A 19,213-nucleotide genomic window follows, 5' to 3' on the forward strand; every position below is an offset into this window, starting at 1 on the left:
GGACAGCCAAGGCTAACACAGAGAGACTCTGTCTTGAAAACAAAACAAAACAAAAATACAACAACCAAAAAAAGAAAGACCAGCAGATAAGCAACATGACGTTAGTTGGCTGCAAGTGTAGTGGTTTGCGGTGCAGGCTTCAGAGAAGGATGCCTCCATTTGCATCTTGCTTGCTGTGTGACCTTGGGCAACCTTCTCAGTTCTCTGTATTTTAGTCTTTTCACTCATGAAATGGAGGAAACGGGTGAGTTGTCAAAGAATGTTACATGTAAAGCACATAGTGAGCCCTCAATAATTGTGGCTGTTATAATTAGGCAGTGATTGATGAAAGTGATGACATAGGATCACAAAAATTCTTTTGTTGAAATTCTGACACCCAGCAACTCAGAATGTCAGCCTGGACTTGGGGCGATTAAAATGAGGTCACTGAGGTGGGCTGTAATATGATTTGCCGGTTATACTTATAGGGGAAAATCTGGATGTACAAAAAAGATATCATGGTGCATGCTCAGAGACAGTCCCCATAGAGACACAATTAGAAGGTGGCCACTTACAGCCAAGGAAGAAGGCCTGGAGACACCAGGCCTGCCCACTCTGGACTTTGAACTTTGGCATCTGCAACAAATCCTCATTGTGTAAGGTCTCAGCCTGCAGAATCTGATGTCCACCCCAGTGCACTAATGCAGGCTACTAGGTGTCCATATTTGTGTACTCGGATAACATGTGTGCAGTGTGGGTCTGTGGAAGTGACAATGGCGGCCACTGAAGCCACACCATGTCCTCTTGCCTATAGTGGGTGAAGGTGAGGGAACTTGCAGGGTCCGGCTGGTGAAGCGGTTTGTGACCTGCAGGCAGGTACTGGGGTCACTGGTTCATTTCCCACCAGCACTGACCACACCCCAGGATGGTCCAGCACAACGCTGAGATCCTGTCTTGCCTCTGGGCGGCTGGTAGAATCTGTAAGCCAAATCCTCAGAGCGAATCTGGCTGCAGTCCCAAAGCCCCAGCCAACTCTTACCCCAGAAAGACAATGATGAAGTCCAGCACGTTCCAGCCGCTGCGCAGGTAAGCATCCTGGTGGAACAGGAAGCCGTAGGCTATAATCTTCATGGCAGCCTCAATGGAGAAGACGATGAGGAAGAAGTACTCCAGTTTCTCCTGGAGGGGAGAAGGTGGTGGCAAACGTGGTGTCACATCTTCCTGCCGCACACTGCATGGTGGCCCCTGGCTCTAGCCTTGATCTGCTCTCTGGCCACTCCTAGAGGCTCCCGTCCACCCTGATAGCTCCCCACTCCCTTCAACTCTACAGTCCAAAGCTGTCCCCTTAATAATAATGTCTTCCATGGCCGCCAAGTGCGATTGGAGCCACTTTCAACCTTCCAGCTCTTCTTCCAAGCTTCATGCTGCCTTCTCACCATCTGGCTAAAATATCACACACATGCTTTTGTTGTGATTGTTAACTCTTTCCTCGCCAGAATATAAACCACAGTAAAAATTTTGGTGTCTTAAAAAACCCAGTTATGTTATGTAAACATTTGTGGTTGTTGTTGTTGTTGTTGTTGTTGTTTTAACCCCAGGTGTGGGATATGGGGCTGCTTCAGACTGTCCACAGCAGCAGATTATTTGCCTTGTGTGTGCTTTGGCAGAGGCATGATTCTGCCCACTGAAGATGGTTTAAGTCTGGGGCGCTCTAGAGAGGTATTAAAAGCAGAACCCAACGACAGGGGTGTGGCTGTTCCTACTGCTGCTTCCTGCTCCTGCTGCTGCTGCTGGTTTGTCAAGAGACAAGAAGTTGGAGATATCCCGAGGAGATGAAGATTGGACTTGCCCCAAGGAATTCAACACCCCTGATCAGAAGGAAGGAGTCTAAAAAGATCTCAATGCCCCCCAACTAGCATTCTGTCTTTCCTATCTTGTATTGGGGTGTTGGAAGAGACTGGAGTAGAGAAAGATGATAAGAACCCAATAAAGTAGCCAAAAAATTCCACAACAGGGTGGAATTTCTTTTTGCCCATTTCCCTCCTCACTTGCAGGACCTAGAATTGAATGAATGAACAAATGAATGAATGAATGAATGAATGATCCTATGCTGGCTAGTTTTTTTGTTTGTTTGGTTGGTTGTTTGGTTGGGTTGGATTGGTTTTTGTTGTTTGTTTGTTTTTGTTTTTTGTTTGTTTGTTTTTGTCAACTTGATACAAGCTAGAGTCATTTGGGGAAAAGGACTTTTAATTGGGGAAAAAAAACCCCTGCCTCACATGATTGGCCTATAGGCAAGTCTGCCAGGCATTTTCTTGGTTAATGATTGGTGTAGGAGAACCCAGCACACTGTGAGTGGTGCCGACTGTGAGCAAGTGGGCCTGAGTTGTTAAGGACAGCAGGCTGAGCAAGCTGTGAGGAGCAAGCCAGTGAGCAGTGTTTGTGGCTTCTGCTAAAGTTCCTGCCTCCAGGCTCCCACCCTAAGTTCCCCCAATGACTTCCCTCAGTGATGGATTGACAGTTGTAAGATGAAAAAAGCCTTTCTCCTCCAGGTTACTTTTGGTGGTGGTGTTTTGTCACGGCAGTGGAAACCCTAACTAAGACAGATTCCCCAGGTGACTCACCGTGTGGGCATTTCCCCTCCTGCCGCTCAGTAGACTACAGGTAGGAAGGAGAGTGGACCCAGTACTCCAAATGAGCCTGTCTTGCTAATCAAGGTCTTTTGCTCTTACTTATTTCCCTAGCATCTCCCTTTTCACATCCACTACAGCTGTCTACAGGCAGCTACCACCAGGCAGGGGCATGAGAAAATGGAGTACCCTGTGTAAGAGGATGCCCTATTGGTGAGGGGCTGAGGTTTCAGTTCAACCTCACCCTGATGATGGCCTTGCTGACTCCTCCATCCTCGGCTCTGTAGCCTGATCCTGTGGGTCACCCTTTCCCTACTCAGGGCCCAGAGCTATTTCTAATGGAGAAAACAGTTCCCTCCTGGCTGGGCTCCAGGCTGAAACCGCTCTTCTTACAGCCACCTGAGCCTGGTCCTCCAGGCTCCTCGTACAATCCTAGACTCCTGACAGGGAATCAGGGCTGCACACTCCCAGCACTGGCTCCACTGGTGCATATAAAGTTGTTTTAACAGGAGAGGGCCTGTGCCCACAGCCCAGTAGCCCCATTACAATCAGTCACCCATCGGCACCCATTCCCAGTAAAGCACCTCAGGACTAGGGCCTTTCCAAGGGCCCTTCAGGGACCTCTTTTTCTTTTTGTTGTTGTTGTTGTTTGTTTTTATTTTTCAAGACAGGGTTTCTCTCTGTGTAGCCTTGGCTGTCCTGGACTTGCTTTGTAGACCAGGCTGGCCTTGAACTCACAGTATGACTCATGTTCCTTTATTATGGGTACAACCAGATAGGCAACCTGGCCACCCCAAGAATGGCTTGGAAGAAGTGGAAGGAGATACGGAGACATAGACGGGTGAGATCTGTTCTTTTTTTTTTTAATCTTGCCCCCCAACTCCTCCTCAGTTCGTAATCTCAAAGCTTTCTCCTTCCAAAAATAAAGCGTACAACTGAAAGGCACCTCCATACTCTCCCATTAATTAGGCTGTTGCTAGGTCGCAGGTTGAGCATCATGGGGGTGGGGGGCAGGGATTGTGGGACGAATCCTGCCTCTATACAAGAGAGCTAGCTGCCAGGGGCAGTCTGGATATCATCCCTGCTGAGAGGAATGTGGTGAAGGCATTGTGGAGAGTCTCCCAGAAATTAACTGGGTGGTGGCCTCCTCTCCGTGTGGTAAGCATTTAGGAGTGAGGCCTACCTCTCAGGGGAAGGTATGTGTTAGAAGAGCGAAGTTAAGTCAGCATGTAAGTTTTCAGGTTGATTCAACACCCAGGAGACAGACAGGAGAAGTTTTGTTGAGTGAAGGGAAAACAGGACTCAAAATAGTTGCAGTGCTCACAGCCTGGGCGGCTGGCCACATATACCAGAGAGCTGCCTGCACCTGCTGCTGTCTGTCTGTCTGTGTCTTGGCCACAGAGCAAGCTTGTAGGGGCTACGGGCCTCAGGTGGGGAGTCACTTGGGGTTTATAGCCCACCAGCCCCAAGACCCAACGCTCTACGTTCACACCACTCTGTAACCTAATCCTGGCGTGCACACAGCATGACCCTAGCTGTGTAGACATGGACCGGTAAATGTCCATTCTTGCTCCAGTGGGAGAGTGTCATCAGTGTTACGCTGTGCTGGCCCCATGCCTCCTCTCTAGCCCATGTGTCATCCACAGAGGAACAAGGGCTATTCACTCCCCCCAAGGATTTATTATTAAGCTTGAGAGTAAACCCCTGGGCACGAACTGGCTATCATCCTGTAATCAAAGTCATAGCCTTCCTAAAGCATTTCCACCATTGTCTGTCTGTGGAGACTCCGCTGACAGTCACGCAAGGCAGGAGACATACGGTGTACGTTCTCACTGGCTGTTTCTTTACTCAAGTTCCACTAGGAACCTCAGTTTCCTCATGTGTAAAACTGAGCTGATTCAGTGGTTAAGAGCACTGATTGTTCTTCCAGAGGACCCCAGTTCAATAGCTCACACCCACGTGGGGGCTTATACGCATCTATAACTCCAGTTCCAGAGGATCCAACGCCCTCTTCTGACCTCCCTGGGCACTGCACTCACACAGTGCACATATGTACACGCAGCCTAAGCATTCATACATGTAAAATAAAACAAATACTTTTCTAAGAAACTGCTCTAATTGACGCCCCCATCTCCAAAAAGCAGTCACGAGGAGTAAATGGCATCCTGTAAGGGGGATGTCGCACTGCTCAGTGGGTCACAGGGCTTCTGCACACCTGGCTCTCCGTGGAGCTGCTTCCACTTGCACCATGGCATCCATGAGGCTCTCTTGATTTTCACAGAGCTGCTGGGTAGGGACTACATCAGTGAGTGACGCACCAAGGCATGGTTCTGCTCAACCAGGAACTCATCATGTTTGAGCCTGAACCTCTTCTCCCCTTGAACCTGCTGCTCCTCTCACAGGTCCCTGCCTTGGCCAGTAGTGTCCATTGACTCAGGACAGAGGTCTTTCTGGCCTTGGGTCCCACCAGATCCTGACATTTCTATCTCTGACTCCTGATTCACCCATCTTGTCTCCACTGGAGCTGCCCCTGCCTGTGGCCTGGCTCACCCTGTCAGACTTACTCCCTTTGATGCTCCCTTCTCCCCTAGCCCGGACTCTACTCTGGTCATCACTCCTGGCCTCCCATTTTGTAGTTTATCAGGTAGACCATAGAGTAGGTGGTCCCTTATGAAATGACCCCTACTGACCTTGACTTCTGGCCTAACCATTGTCCTGCAGGGCACTGGCCTGCCAGTGGGATGATTTTCAGATTCTCCTAATAACCTAGGCTCTGAGTGTTCACTTACATAGGCTCATATGATTTCTCTGACTGTTCCTCATGAGGATCTGCCTGGGGTGTCCTCTGTATTGCCTGTGATGTGCTCTCCGGGGCCTCTGTGGAACTGCAGCCTCCTAGAGCCCATGTCATCTTCCTGTGCTTACTGACTATAGGAGTCACAGTGGTTCAGGCCCCAAAAATAGGTGAGAGGGGACAGTCCCCAGTAGGTGGGTTTGGGCTTGGTGCTAGGGTCCTTCATAAGAGGGCTTCTCAAGGTGAGTTCTAGGAACAGGGAAAGGTAGAGCTGGAAGACTGCATACTGCCTACCTCCCAGCCCCAACCCGCCCCCCACCCCATACACAGTTGAAAGAATTTTTGGCTCAGAGCTGGGCCCTTTCTGTTCCTTCTTGGAACACTATCAGAGGGTGAATGTGTCACTGTCTGTTTTCTCACTGGCCCCAGCTTATGATTGATCCCTTCTGGGTCACTCTCCCTCCTTCCTAGCTGATGACGGGTCACTTCGGTTTTGTTTGTTTGTTTTTGGTTGGTTGGTTGGTTGGTTTTGTTTCTTTGCTTTGTTTTGTTTTGTTTTGCAGACTTCGCAACTTAATTTGCTAGCTACCTGTTCATCTACTTAACTGTCTCCTCACATGAATATATAGAGCCATTTGCTCAGTTTCCTGCTGTGCCACCTGCATCTGGAAATGCGCCTGCTATGCATGTTTGTGGACAGTATCAGCCCCTCTTGCCTAAGAGACAAACTATGGGCTTGGGTGGGCCTGCAGATGGCTACTACCACTAAGGCAAGATCAACAGTCTTTGAGGAAGCTTTGTGAAAAGCCCACAACAATGCTTAGCTTCTAAGTGCAGCCAGATAACACCTGTGGGGTTTTCAGTCTCATGGCAGGTCCTATGTGGCACAAGTGAAGTGACTTCATACAGCAGAGCAGATTGGAAGTTATCAGCAACAAACTGGCCCTTATCCCAGACTAGGCGAGATAGTCTTTGACCCTGGGCCAGACTCTTTGCTTTCCTGCTTTCCGAGCTCTAGGGAAGACTAGGAAGCTGCCTTCAAGGTAAAAGCTCTGATGGCTCTACCTTCAAGGGACTTCGTCACCAGGAACCCAGTGCAAGAGGGTCTTGACCTCCCACAGAGAGCTTCAGGGCTGCACTTGGTGTATAAGTCTGAGCCGGGCGGCCTTGCATCTGTGACATGCCTTGCATTCCCAAAGACCTGGGCTGCAAAGACCATTTGTACTGCCTCTCTCCCCATCTCCCAGTGACTCCCACCCAGGCATGGCTCGGGCCTTCAGGAAGATGATGGCAACTGGCCAGACTCCTCTGCAAAGGGACTTGTTCCAGTACAGTCTCCCTGTCTGGGCCACAGGGCCAGCTGTCTCCATCCCTCTTTCCCCTGCCCCACCCCAAGCACCATGACCTGCCTGGTCTGTACTTCTGTGTGAGGGCCTTCAGTGTCCCCCATGGAGGGCTCTGTGTCCCCTCACACAGTTCTCTGAAAGAACTCATGGAGCTTCTGGGAGAAGCTAAGATGCATTGTGAGGTGTAGAAGGGCTTCATCCCTAGGGTCCAGGCATGTGATCTGCACAGACCCAAAGCTTATAAGGAGTCACAGGGGCTAGACTCTCAGAATTCACTTGTTTGCTTCGGGGAAGCCAACGGAATTTGATGGTGAATTTGATGGGAATTTAGTGTGAGCTAGAACTTGGGTTGAGGGTGCAGCAGGGATCCCTTTCTGCCTGGGTCCCCCCAGAGGTGCCTGGGGGCAGGCCTGACAGGTACAACGCAAGACACTTCTGTAGTCATAATAGCTGCCTGTTCCCTGCCTTCACCCTCTTTCTTGGTTCTGGAAGTATACAGGAGGAGTGGCCTACTTATTGTTGAAGAAGTCTGTGGCATGGTACCTCGTTTTTGTTTCTTACTGGAGCTTCACTCCAGGGTGAAAAGTCCACAGAGTGGGGTTCACAATAGCCCCAAGATAAGGCAAGGTCTGAAGGCCCTAGAGTCCCTGAAGGTGGCGTTCATTCAGCTTTGCTCGGGTTCCTGCTCCAATAAGAGCACAGATTGCCCATGACCCCTGTGACCTTAGCACTGGAAAAGCTAAGGACACACAGGGGGCCAAGGTGGCCACAATCACGAGGACAATTGCAGCCACTGTTTTCTGTACTCCAGGCTCAGGGGGGGTGCGGGGTAGAGGGGCTCAGACGTCAAATGAAGGTTCTCAAATAAATTCACAGGCAAACAAAACTGTGGACTGGGCCTGGGTCCTGATGCAGACGCCAGATTTCCTGTTTCCATAGAGAAAAGCAAGAGTATAAGGAGATGGGAGGTTCTGCCGAGGACACCCGCACCAGGATGCCGCACCCCCATCCTGGCCAGCACTTCTCTAGCGAACCAACCTGCTGGGCCTCTGCTCCGCCACACTGTCCACTCATATCTGGGCCTAGACTCTTCCTGACCCTTCATTCTGGAGGGTTTGGACAATGACCAGTTGAGGAGTGAGGGAAGTTGCTATCTTTAGCTCGATGAAACTTTGCTCAATTGGACATGACCTGGGTGGGTCACTCATGTCACTCTACATCTCTGGGGGGCGGGGATCTACATCCCATTGCTTCTCCTCCACCTTAGCCTCTTCAGGTCAAGTGGGCAAACATGTTGGGAGCGTGGAGCTATACAAATAGGGCTGAGTGACAGGAGGGGAGGTAGGGAAAAGCAGAAGGCCTAACCTAGGAGGGCTGGGGACAGGACCGTCATGGGCGATAATAACAACTTAAGCCTAGTAAGCAGTGCTGACCTGCTGGGACCTGTACTAGCCACACGTACACGCCAGACCGTCATGCGTGGAAGTCCTGCACAGTAAACGCCCTCTCACCCACTTTGCAGATAAGCAAGCCAAAGCACAGAGGGGATGCGCAGCTTTCTAGAATCACACAGCCAATGGGCAGAGCTGAAACATGGACAGAGAGTCTAAGTCACGACCCTGTAGCCTCAAGCAGCACGGCCACACTGGAGAGGGAGAGACGTCTGCATACATTTGTTGGAGCTTGTCCACAATAGCACATTGTCCCTGCAGGCCTGGTCACAGCATGACTTTGTCTATGGACTGTCAGGGCTAGAAGGGCAGAGGAGGAAAAGAATAGAACTCATTGCGTAATACCCGTGTACCAGGCTGTATGTGAGGTCACTTCTCAGAGATCTAACAGTTCTGAAAGGGTAGGTACCAGCCCCTGCTCACAGACAGGGTGATGGAGAGTGTGTTTAGGGAGGTGCCAACAAAGGTGAGGCTTGTCTGACTTGTCATTTTCTTGCTTTTCTCCTTGTGTCCCTGGAAGGCTGCAGAGTGTGGCATATACCAGGGACTCTCCCAAGGCTTTTGTTGTTTAGCCCCATGTGTTGTGAAGGGTGTGTGTTGGAAGGGGGGGGCAGGTGGAGATTTGGTGGGGAATGGGGTGTCTAGAAAGGGAGCAGAGTCGATACAGTGGGGAGAGGTGTGGGGCTCTGCGAGTCTGTTTTATTCTTACAGATCTGTATTGGGAGTTCCCTTGTACATCAACATTGGGAGCTTTATGTTGAAGGTCCCTGAGTTTCTCAGCATGGGTGACCCAGCCAGGCAAACCCTGGTCACTAGATTCCCAGGTCACTCTGGAACAACCTGGCCCCAACCCTCTGAAAGCAAGGCCAGAGCAGGGGGCCCTGCTAAAGGACCGGCTTCCCCAGAGGGTGAAGCAGAGCAGGCCGCTAGCTGCAGGCAACAGCAAGACATTCTGGACCCTATAAAAAGACAAATGTCCTGGCTGCCAGTGGCTTAGCCTCCAGCCTGCGGAGGACGCCGGGTGGCAACCTGAACCCCAGGAATGTGGCAGAGGCATGGAATGTCCTATGATGACTTAGGGCTGGCTGCTCTAGAGCCACAGAGGGACAGAGTGGGTGGCAGTCTGGAGAGTAACTCACAGGGTCCCCATGAAGCAGACAATGTCTCCTATGGCCATTAAGAAGAAAAAATAAACCATCCAGATCTTGGAAGTAGGGTGACATTATAAGACTCATAATATCAAGGCGTAATTCATTATTATTTTGTTTAACATTTAGTTAGTTAGTTAGTTGTTAGCTAGTTAGTTAGTGGAGGAGGGTGAGTGTAGAGGCCAGAGGACAGCTTGTGAGAGTTGGTGCTTCCCCTTCACCACGTGTGTCCTGGGGATCTTACTCAGGTCACTAGGCTTGTCAGCAGGTACCCTTAGCCACTGGGCCATCTGGCCAGCCCCACAATGGAATACTTTATAAGTTATTTAACTGTCTAAGGCAGGAGTCCTTAACCTCAACCCTAACTGGCATGGGGTCAGATAATTCTGGCTGTCTTGTGCCAGTACGTGCATCCCTGCCCCCAACTCCATGATTCTAAACATTGCAGATGTCCCTTGATGGGCAGATGTCCTCCTCTTTTGAAAAACACTGCCCTGAGAGGTGATCCTGTGTTTCCTACTCACTAGTGGGTCCTGTGGAGATGATAGCTCTTCCTGGTGGAAAAACAGGTTAGTTTTCTTGCCTATAGGCTGTGTATGCCCCACAAGTCCTACCATATTCTTTTATTGTTGTTGTTTTGTTTTGTTTTGTTTTGTTTGTCAAGATAGGGTTTCTCTGTGTAGCCCTAGCTGTCCTGGATTCACTCTGTAGACCAGGCTGGCCTTGAACTCGCAGAGATCCTCTTGCCTTTGCCTCCAGAGTGCTGGGATTAAAGGTGTGTGCCACAGCTGCCCAGTGCTGCTGTATTCTTTCACCGCTGAGAGCAGAGCAAGAGGGGTTAGAAACACCTTCAACACGAAGCCCCTAATATCGATGTACAAGGCCCAGCAGCCTGAAGGGTCCTCGTTCTCACAGAAACCTCTCTCAAGAATACAGATTATTCCACCGCTAGCAAGGATGCTGAGGGAATATGGAGATTACACAATATGTCCAGGAGCACATCTCCATGAAACGGCTAGGATTCAAGAGCATCCATTCCAGTCCAGATCCATTGCCCTAACCACCATGCTACACCGCTCCTCCAATGTGGCTGGTGTGGGAGCCCACGCCCCCATCCACCAGTGGACCATAAAGCTGTCCAAGATAATAACAATCTGACCACCATCTTGCTGCCCTTTGACCCACTGTGCATTGCCAGAATTCCTTGCCTTATCTGGGCCTCAGTTTCCACTCTGTTTGGGGGAGGACCTGCAGCTTCCTTGCTGATGTAGAACAGGCAGAATCAGAATGGTAGCCCAGGCCCAATTCTCTCATGGAATGCTGGAGGGAAGGAAGGGGAGAGCTGAAGAAGGATTTGGAGGGGCCAGCCCATGAAGCCCATCCCTTCTGACAAGCACCAGGGCATCCAGTCACAACCATGAGTCCAACTCTCAGACTTGACTTGTGCAGGACATTAATAGGAAGCCATTTTTGCCTGCCCCACATCCTAGCTGGTCTGGCACGTGCCACAGCAGGAGACCTTTGCCATCAAATACCCTGGCTGACAGAACCAGTTGTCCAGGGTGTAGACACAGGGAGCTTTCTTAGCGACACTACCACTCGTCTGTCCCCGACTCTGAACCCCCAGTGGCCTTCTCATCACCCCCAAGCTCTGTCTCCACACACACCAAGCCCCATCTGTCCCACTTCATAAATCTTTCTCAAGTTCATCCTTTATCTCCATCTCCAGTGCCTGTTTCAGTTCCGGCAGGGGCAGCTTGGTGTGCTTCCCCTGGCTCCCATCTCACCCCAGTCCATGCCCCACGTGAGGGCTTGAAAAGCTTTTTAAAATGCTACTCTGATGATTGGAGAGATGGCGCAGTGGTTAAGAGCGCTGGCTGCTCTTCTAGAGGACCTGGGTTCAGTTCCCGCCACCCACATGGCTGCTCACAACTGTCTGCACATGGAATAAAACAAGTAAAATTTTAAAATGCAAACTCCCTTTGCCTGTGTAGCTCCTTCAACCCAACCCCTCTTTCTGCTGAGCCATTATACCATGAAGGCGTACTCCCACCCCATCTCTCACCCCTCACCAAGTACTTGCTGTGCCACTGGGGGCTGGAATGGGGTGGGGGGGTGGGGTGGAAACTCCACTCATACGAAAATAGAAAATTTTTGTTGTTGTTGTTGTTGTTGTTGTTTTCAAAAAGTAGGAAACCCCTACTCATAAAGATGCTAAAACAAAAAGTCAATTCATCTTTTTTCCACATCATCTTCCTGAAATTGCCATGGCATTAACTGCCTCTTGACTATTGGATGGGCGAAGTCAGACCTTTGCGAGCACCTTCTGCTAATCCCTCTTCCACTATCCTCACCACCCAACAGGTACCATCCTGTGACCCAGCTAGATCTAAAGAAGAGGAGCCAAAGCTGCTACTGCAATCCACGGTGAACAAACAGAACCTAAGGGCATCGAGGCCTCCACCGCAGGAGACGCTGTGTCCCTAGATGGGCCCTAGACTCTCAGCTATGCAGAGCATCCCACTGTGTGACCAGGCCAACATGGGGACATCCACAACCATGCCCATCTCTGATACATTAAAGGATTTATATTCTAATTAGGCCCTCCCACTCCCAGTTTCTGCCAGGGAGCCCAGGGCTTAGAGTCAGAAGGTGGCAAAACTTGAGAGTGTGTGAGATCTGAGTCTCCAAGCTCCCAGAGTATGGGTCACCGATTCTTCTTACAAAACATAAATTCAAAGGTGAAATTTAAACGTCAATGCTGTGATTAAGAGCATCCATTCCAAGGAGTGGCGCTCTGAACAGATACATAGCCACAAGGTTGGCCCTGCTCGCATCTTTCAGGACTTAGGGTAAATATTCTATCTTCCGGGAGCCTCTCTGATCCCAAGGCTACTTTAGAGTCTCTTTCTCAGACCTCACATGTTCCTCATTTTATTTTTAAGTACATATATAACTGCCTAAACTGTAATTATTTGTGTAATTAGCTTAATTAATTGAGCTCTGTGAAGATGGGAACTGTCCTCTTGATTCACAGTGGCATCTCTGGAGTATTTCCAGGCACCGAATATACAGTTATAAAACGAACAAGATTAATTCAGACTTCATCCTAGAGCTTCCCTTATTTAAAGCTAAGTGTTGTTGTAGACAACTGGAATGTTGCCAGCTTTCTGCAGACTCCCAAGTAGCCAAAAAGTATAACAGAGAGATAAATCCTTAATCTGCTCTCCTCCTGCTCTGCCCACACTCATTGTCCTCTTCTGGGTGTCAGGGAGATAAACAGATGATGGACAAGTGGTGCTGAGAGGGTCTCGGGATGCTTTCTTAGGGCCCCCAGAGTGCTTAAGGGCCCCCAGGGTGCTTAGGGGCCTCAGGATACCTAGGGGGCCTCAGGGAGCTGAGGAGGCCTCAAGGTGCTTAGGGGGACCTCAGGGTGCTTAGGGGGACCTCAGGGTGTTTAGGGGACCTCAGGCAGAAGTTGACTTTGACCTGTTCTCTTTGGACTTCATAATAGAGGATCAGATGAGAGTTCATCTCAGGTGGTTAGTGTCCCCTGGAGTGCTGACCTGCCATGTGATTCTGGCCAGCTTGCCCTCCTGTAGGGCACTTGCTATGGTATGCCTCTGAGCTCTAGGCTTGACTCTGCAGCTCCAGCCCACAGACTAAAGGGAAACACCACAGGACTGTGCGGCAAACTATTTTGTTTTCAAGACGGAAGATTACATAATCACTAAGGTGTGATTTAATGTCTGTAAAAGAAGGCAGCTTCTTCCAAAATTGTGTGTGTGTGTGTGTGTGTGTGTGTGTGTGTGTGCGCACGCGTGCATAAACATGCATGTGTGCCCTTGTGGGTGTATGTACATGTCCATGTATGTGCAGGTGCATGTGCCCATATGTGTATATGCATACAGAGACCAGTGGACAACCTGAGGAGCTGTCCACCCTGGTTTTTGAGATAGAGCCCCTCACTGGGAACTAGGGTTCACTGATTCAGCTGGGGTAGCTGGCCAGTGAGCCCCAGGGATCCTTTTGTCTCCACCTTCGCAGTGCTAGGATCATAAGCACACACTGCCAGAAACATTCCAGTTCTTAAAGTGCACATGGAGCCAAACTCCGAAGTCATGGGGTAGGGGGTGGGGCATGAACTCTCCCTAAATCCACAGACTTGGAGAACTGAGCTTCTTACAGAAGGCCCAGCCACACACAGCGGAGATTGCATGGGCCCTGCCCTCCTTCAGTTCTGCTCTCTTTCCAATCCAGGAGCTTGGTTGTTTCTATTCCCAGCAAGCACACATTTAGCAAGCTTCTCCCCAATTCAGAATAGATTACCATGGAAACCAGCCTGAGAAGAGGCAGAGATGCACGCTTTTTCTTTTTGGCACTGGATCCATGCAGATGGGTCTCCTCTCTGCAAGCCCTGTGGCTTCAGTACAGGGGAAAGCCCCAGAGAACGGAACTCTATCTTCCTATCCTGTTGGTGTGTGTGTGTGTGTGTGTGTGTGTGTGTGTGTGTGTGTGTGTGTGTCACTAGAGTGGAAGCCTAGGCCTTCTGGATGCTAAGCAAGTATTCCACCATTGAGTGACATCCCCTGCCAGCTCTCTGATTCTCAGCCGACTTCCCTGGAGGTCCTCGCTCTGTTTACCACCTTGTGGATACAGCCAACAGAAGGGGCTGAAGAAACGGCTCCGTGGTTAGGAGTGGGTACCGCTCTTACAAGAGACCTGAGTCCAGTTCCTAGCACCCATGTTGGGCAGCTCGTAACTGCCTTTAATTCCAGCACCAGAGGAATCCAGTGTTATCTTCTAGGCTTTGAGGATACTGTAAATACCCACACAGAGTCATAGATATGTACAAAGAGTTAAAAATTAAAAATTTTAAAAAATAAATATATGAGCAAGTCGCAAAGTCAGTAAGACCAGGATATGTGGCCCTATTAGATGCTTATATGGGTGCTACCCTGCATGATGTACCTAGTCTCCAATCCTCAGGGATTTCAGGTGAGCTTTTGGTTTCATTTATTACACACACACACACACACACACACACACACACACACACACACACACTGTGCAGAATTTGCTGTGTTGTTGGTGAAAAAGTAGGAGAGAGTGACACCATAGGCCTGCAATGCCCTTTCCTGCAGGTTCCTCTATCATATGCCCCTATTAGGCAAGCTCAGTGAGAGCAACATTATGGATTCTATGCAGGGGAGGAGGTTAGTGTTCAGCATCCCTGGTTGACCCTGCTGCAGCCCATGTCTGTCCATTGGTACTACTCCTGGGAGTTCTTGGGAAAGCTCTATGAGTTGGCACCTTCTGGGTGCCTGGCATAGTGAATACTGACTGATGGGTATCATGGAATTTGGCTGAATGGGTATAATCTGGTAAGCTTCAGGGCCACTTAGCAGTTTGACTATGTGAGGCTATCAGTCTGCATTGTTGGGGAACCAAGACACCAGCATCTCCTCACCAAGGCAGAGTTCAAGAGTGACTCCCAGCCTGGGGCTGCAGAACGCAAGAGGAAGGATAGGAAGGCTTTCTTACCAGGCCGAGGTTCAGAGTGTTGTTGTCATCTTCAGGCATGGGTAGGTACACTGCCAGGGCCACACAGTTGGCAAAGATGGTAAGTAAGATGATGCTCTCGAAGGGTCTGGGGGTACCAGGGTTAAGGAGGGCCCTTGAGTGATCCGTGGGATCTGTGGGGTCGCGGGCTAGAAGATGCCAAAGGCCACTCTGGGCAATTCGTATAATACTAAGAGATAGGCTACACAACGATTTGGGGAGCTTGGAACCCCCAAAAATGGCCAGGGAGGCTGGGGGTTGACTTATGTTCAGGCTGAATAGCACTAGGAAAGAGGGGGAAATGGAGAGAAAAGCCAGATTTTCAGAGCTATGTGCATATACTCATGTGCATAGGCTTGCACTCACACATCCCCCTCACAGGCACACCTGCCACCCCCACCCCAGCCCCAGCAGCCAGTTCCAGAGGGTGCCCTGGGATCCACCGTTCCTGATTTGCTGGTCATTTAGAAAGCCAATGTGAGGGAGGAGAAAGCAAGAGTCCTTGGTGTCTAGTTTGGGGTGCAGAGCAGAAGTCCTGCTATGTAGATAGATGTGGATCAAAACTCCGTTCTTTTCCCGGAAACGTCAGTGTTTGAAGCGAGACAGGGAATGGGGGTGGCACAAAATCTAGATCTGTGGGAGGAGTGGGATCAGGAGAGTAGAGAGCGGGGAAGCTGCTCTCACAGGACACAGGCAAGGAGGGAGGCGCCTGGAGGTGATGCTGCCTGGCACAGTGTAGCTCTGAGGATCAGGCCTGAGCCAGACCCACTGTCTCTAGATGGTTCCACATCTCCCTTACTCTTCCGGTTATCCTCCCCACCCCCACCCCATGCTTTTTTCCCCCCAAAGAACAGCTGATGGAATCCCACTCTCTCAGAGCACGTCAAAAAATATTTCAAATATTCCCGACTCTCTCAGAACCCACTCAACCAGGCCTCCTCTCTGTAGCCCCTCCTTTCCCCCCAAATAACCCAGATATTTTCACCATTCATCTTCCAGAACTCATGCAAACCCAGAGAGGGATGGAGGCCCCTGTCTCTAGGGCGCTACTTCTGAGCTAAAACATCCAAGTTTTGCTCGCCAGCATCCAGGAGGCAGTAAGGGCAGGCCCTCCCTCAAATCCATTTCTCCAGCTCCATTTGTAACTGCGACTTGAGCCAGTGGAAGCTGCCCCTGGCTCTGTCACTCTTTTCCACCCTCCCTCTGTGAAGGATTTCCTCAGGAGCTGCTACATCTTTCATCTTCTTATTCAAAACCTTGAGTGGTCCACCCCCCCCCCCCCATGATGACAGAGGCTTGGACACACTTAGAAGCAGCTCCCGTAAGCACAGGCTCTTCCGGGTGGTCTCCTCAGGCTTCCAGAGCTCCTCATTCCACTGTGGTGGAGACCTCCCTTCCTGCCTTCACAACAGTCCCTTATGCTGGCCTGAGGTAACAGGTTGATCCTGCCACCGCTGCCCCCCCCCCTGCCCGGAGACACACACACACACACACACACACACACACACACACACACACACACACACACTCCAAGAGCCCATTCACCCCCGATGCTAAAAGCCTGAGCTCTGTGATCACCCCATACCACCTCCCACACACACCTCCCACACCCTCCACACTGCATCTTGTTCAGGTGGTTAAAAAGGATACTTCCATTCTACAATGCTGATGCAGGCCTTCCTTAGAGGGTTCTGGAGAGTCAAGCAGAACAAGGCCCGGGGCGGCCTGGGCAGAATCTCAGGAACAGGTTTCTTGGGCTGTTTCTTCCTCAGGCCTTCATCCTGGGGTGAGGACGGCTCCATGGCTTCCCTGACAGCCCTTCTCCTTTCCCTCACTCCCCCAGTCCACGGCCCTCTCCTCCCTGTGTCCCCAATGCCCCCACCTTGGGGACTGGCCCTGACTGAGCCTGTCCTGCTGAGGCAATCAGACAGGGAGGGCGTGGGGGTGGGAGGATTACTCTCTGGACTCCCAGCGAGTAAAATTAGCCCCTGCTGCCCAGCCCAAGCTCCCAAGGCCAGGCAGCTGTCATTCCTTCCAGTCCAGCCAGTGACATCCCAATCTGCCCCCAAGGAGGGCAAGGGCTGGGTGTAAAGGGGCAAGATTTGAGGCACTGGAAGTTGTTCTTTATTATACCCAGGCTTGAGATGGGGCAGGGATGGTGGGAGACAGGAAGGCTTCAAAGCTGGGGCAGTGGGGTTCAGGGAGAGGAGCCTGTCTGTGGTGTACACTGAGGTGAAGTCCCTCCCACCCTATCCCAGCCCAGTTCCATGGCTCTGTTCAGAGAATGTGCTGGGTGGTAGCCCTAGCTCAGGATAGCTCCACCCACTCCTGTCTCAGATCCTGTCAGGATCGGACCAGGAAGCCTCTCACCCTTTACCACCACACATCTTCTCCTGTCAGACAGGGAGCCACTCTCCCACTAGAGTGAAAGTCTCTCAGGCAATCTTGAGTGTGCTCTGCTCTCATATGGCCCCTGGCCCTCATGTCTCTCGTTATACAAGGTCTGTGGGCTTTCTCTCAGGAACCCTAAGCCTTCTAGCACACGGGGCTCCGCGTCCACTAAGCTCTCTGGAAATGTCATTTAACTGCACGAGCTGGGAAACACCCATGCTCCCTTGCAGCAAGTATTCTGGGCTGGGGAGGCAAATGGAGACGAGGAACAAGGTGGGGGGTGGGCATAGACAGTCATTCAGGAATCGCAAAATGCAACAATCAATCTTTTTATTTAGCCCTTGCTGTAAACACAGTGTCAGTGGACCCTAGAAGCTTACAGGTCTTGGGGGTCGGGGAGGGATGACATCCTTAGCATGGGAAAAGGCCAGAAAACTATACTGAAAGGTAGGAGAGGGGAAGCGAAAGAAGTGAGTGAGGGCGTGCACCCACACCCACACCCACACCCACACCCTCCAAGTCTGTCAGCTCCAGGGTGCTGAATGCGAGCAGCTGCCTAGCCTCCCTTCCTCTGAATTCCTGCTCTCTAGAGGCAATCAAGTTCCTTCCTTGCTAGTGTTTGAGGCCATCTTGTGGAAGGTGAAGGCATGGCGCATAATAGTCAAAGCGCAGCCACCCACCGCGGGACTTGTAGTAGACAACAGAGCCGCGCGGAGGCGGGCCAGGAGCTGCCCAGGGCTCCGCGGCTCGATGTACTCACCACCTCCTGGGATCCCTATCTGGCCCTTTCTACCTCAGGCCCGCGCGTCTCACAGACCTCGAACTTCACCATCCTGCCCGGCACAGAGGACCCAGAAGCCGCCATGCTGTTTCCTAGAGGGACAAGTTAAGGCCTCTGGCCAGATCAAAGGCTGGGTTTCTCCGACTCCAAGAAAGGCGAGGAGGAAAAGGAGGAAGACCCAGTGGACTTGGCCACCAGAGAAGGGGGCTGCGGCGCATTGCCATGACCCTTGTGGGCGGGTGGCGGGGAGGTGGCTGCGGGTGGCTCGCCGTCGGGGGCGGCGCTCAACAGCTCCTGCAGGTATTTGATGTAGCGGATAGCGGCGCGCAGCGTCTCCACTTTGCTGAGCCGCTTCTCGGCCAGGGCGCCTGGGAGGTGGCCCCGGAGGCGCGCGTAGCCCTCGTTCACGCACTTGACGCGCTGCCGCTCGCGCTCGTTGCGCTTCTGGATGAAGGCGGGCTCGAACGGGTAATCGTAGACCCCGAAGGCGCCTGGGAAGGGCATGTAGGGGAACACCCCAGCGTAAGTGTCATAGTAAGGCGGCTCAGCGTGGCCTGGGTACAGCAAGAAGGGCACGTTGCCCAGGGGCTCGGTGGCTGCCAGCGATGTCTGTCCCGCAGGGGCCACAACACCCAGCTGCATGCCACTGGGGGCCCCGCAGTCCACCAGGGCTCGGCAAAAGTTACTGTTCATTGTGTCCCGTGGAGCTGGACCCAGAGTGAGGCCCTTGCTCGGGTTCTGTATGGTCCTGACTACGGGAACAAGTCACATGGCTAGCAGCTCTGGGGCGCTGCGAGTTGTTAAGGCTTCCTTTTGTCTTTTTGGGTTGGCTTAGACTTCCTAATGTGGCTCATAGCTCTGGACAAGTGTGGCGCCTTGCAGCGGATCAACAGGTTCCATGTGCTGATCTGAGGTTTCTTGCCTTCTTCCTTGGCTCTCAGTGGTCTGTCTCTTCCTTCAGCCCAGCCCAGCTCCTGGCTCTAACTGCGAGCCTCCATAACCAAATCCCTCAGCGCCCAGTTCTAGTTCTCACTGGTTCTTATTGAGGGGATCCCCCACGCTGCGAGGAAGTGGGCGGAAGTAGTGGTAGGGGGAGAGGCAGCAATCACATCAGCTCAGCAGAAAAGGTCCCAT

The 19,213-nt window shown here is 51.4% G+C and overlaps 2 protein-coding genes across 3 annotated transcripts in view; both read right to left on the minus strand.

Annotated features, from left to right (window-relative positions):
* Positions 1–16,864, minus strand: part of CACNA1S (calcium voltage-gated channel subunit alpha1 S) — a 64,560-nt gene extending 47,696 nt beyond the window's left edge. For both annotated transcript variants that reach the window (XM_084785740.1, XM_084785739.1), the window contains exons 1-3: positions 16,558–16,864; positions 14,890–14,995; positions 1,019–1,158 (exon numbers count right to left, since the gene is read on the minus strand). In XM_084785740.1, the coding sequence (XP_084641866.1) occupies positions 1,019–1,158; positions 14,890–14,995; positions 16,558–16,709 (398 nt within the window). In that variant the 5' untranslated portion in view covers positions 16,710–16,864. The remainder of the gene's footprint in view (positions 1–1,018; positions 1,159–14,889; positions 14,996–16,557) is intronic.
* A 617-nt stretch (positions 16,865–17,481) lies between these two features.
* Positions 17,482–18,841, minus strand: ASCL5 (achaete-scute family bHLH transcription factor 5). Its single transcript, XM_084786245.1, has one exon. The coding sequence runs from the start codon at positions 18,770–18,772 to the stop codon at positions 18,203–18,205; it is 570 nt and encodes a 189-aa protein (XP_084642371.1). The 5' UTR covers positions 18,773–18,841; the 3' UTR covers positions 17,482–18,202.
* Positions 18,842–19,213: the final 372 nt, after the last annotated feature.

This window comes from Acomys minous (assembly GCF_964271855.1).
Source record: "Acomys minous genome assembly, chromosome: 1".
Classification (NCBI taxonomy): domain Eukaryota; kingdom Metazoa; phylum Chordata; class Mammalia; order Rodentia; family Muridae; genus Acomys; species Acomys minous.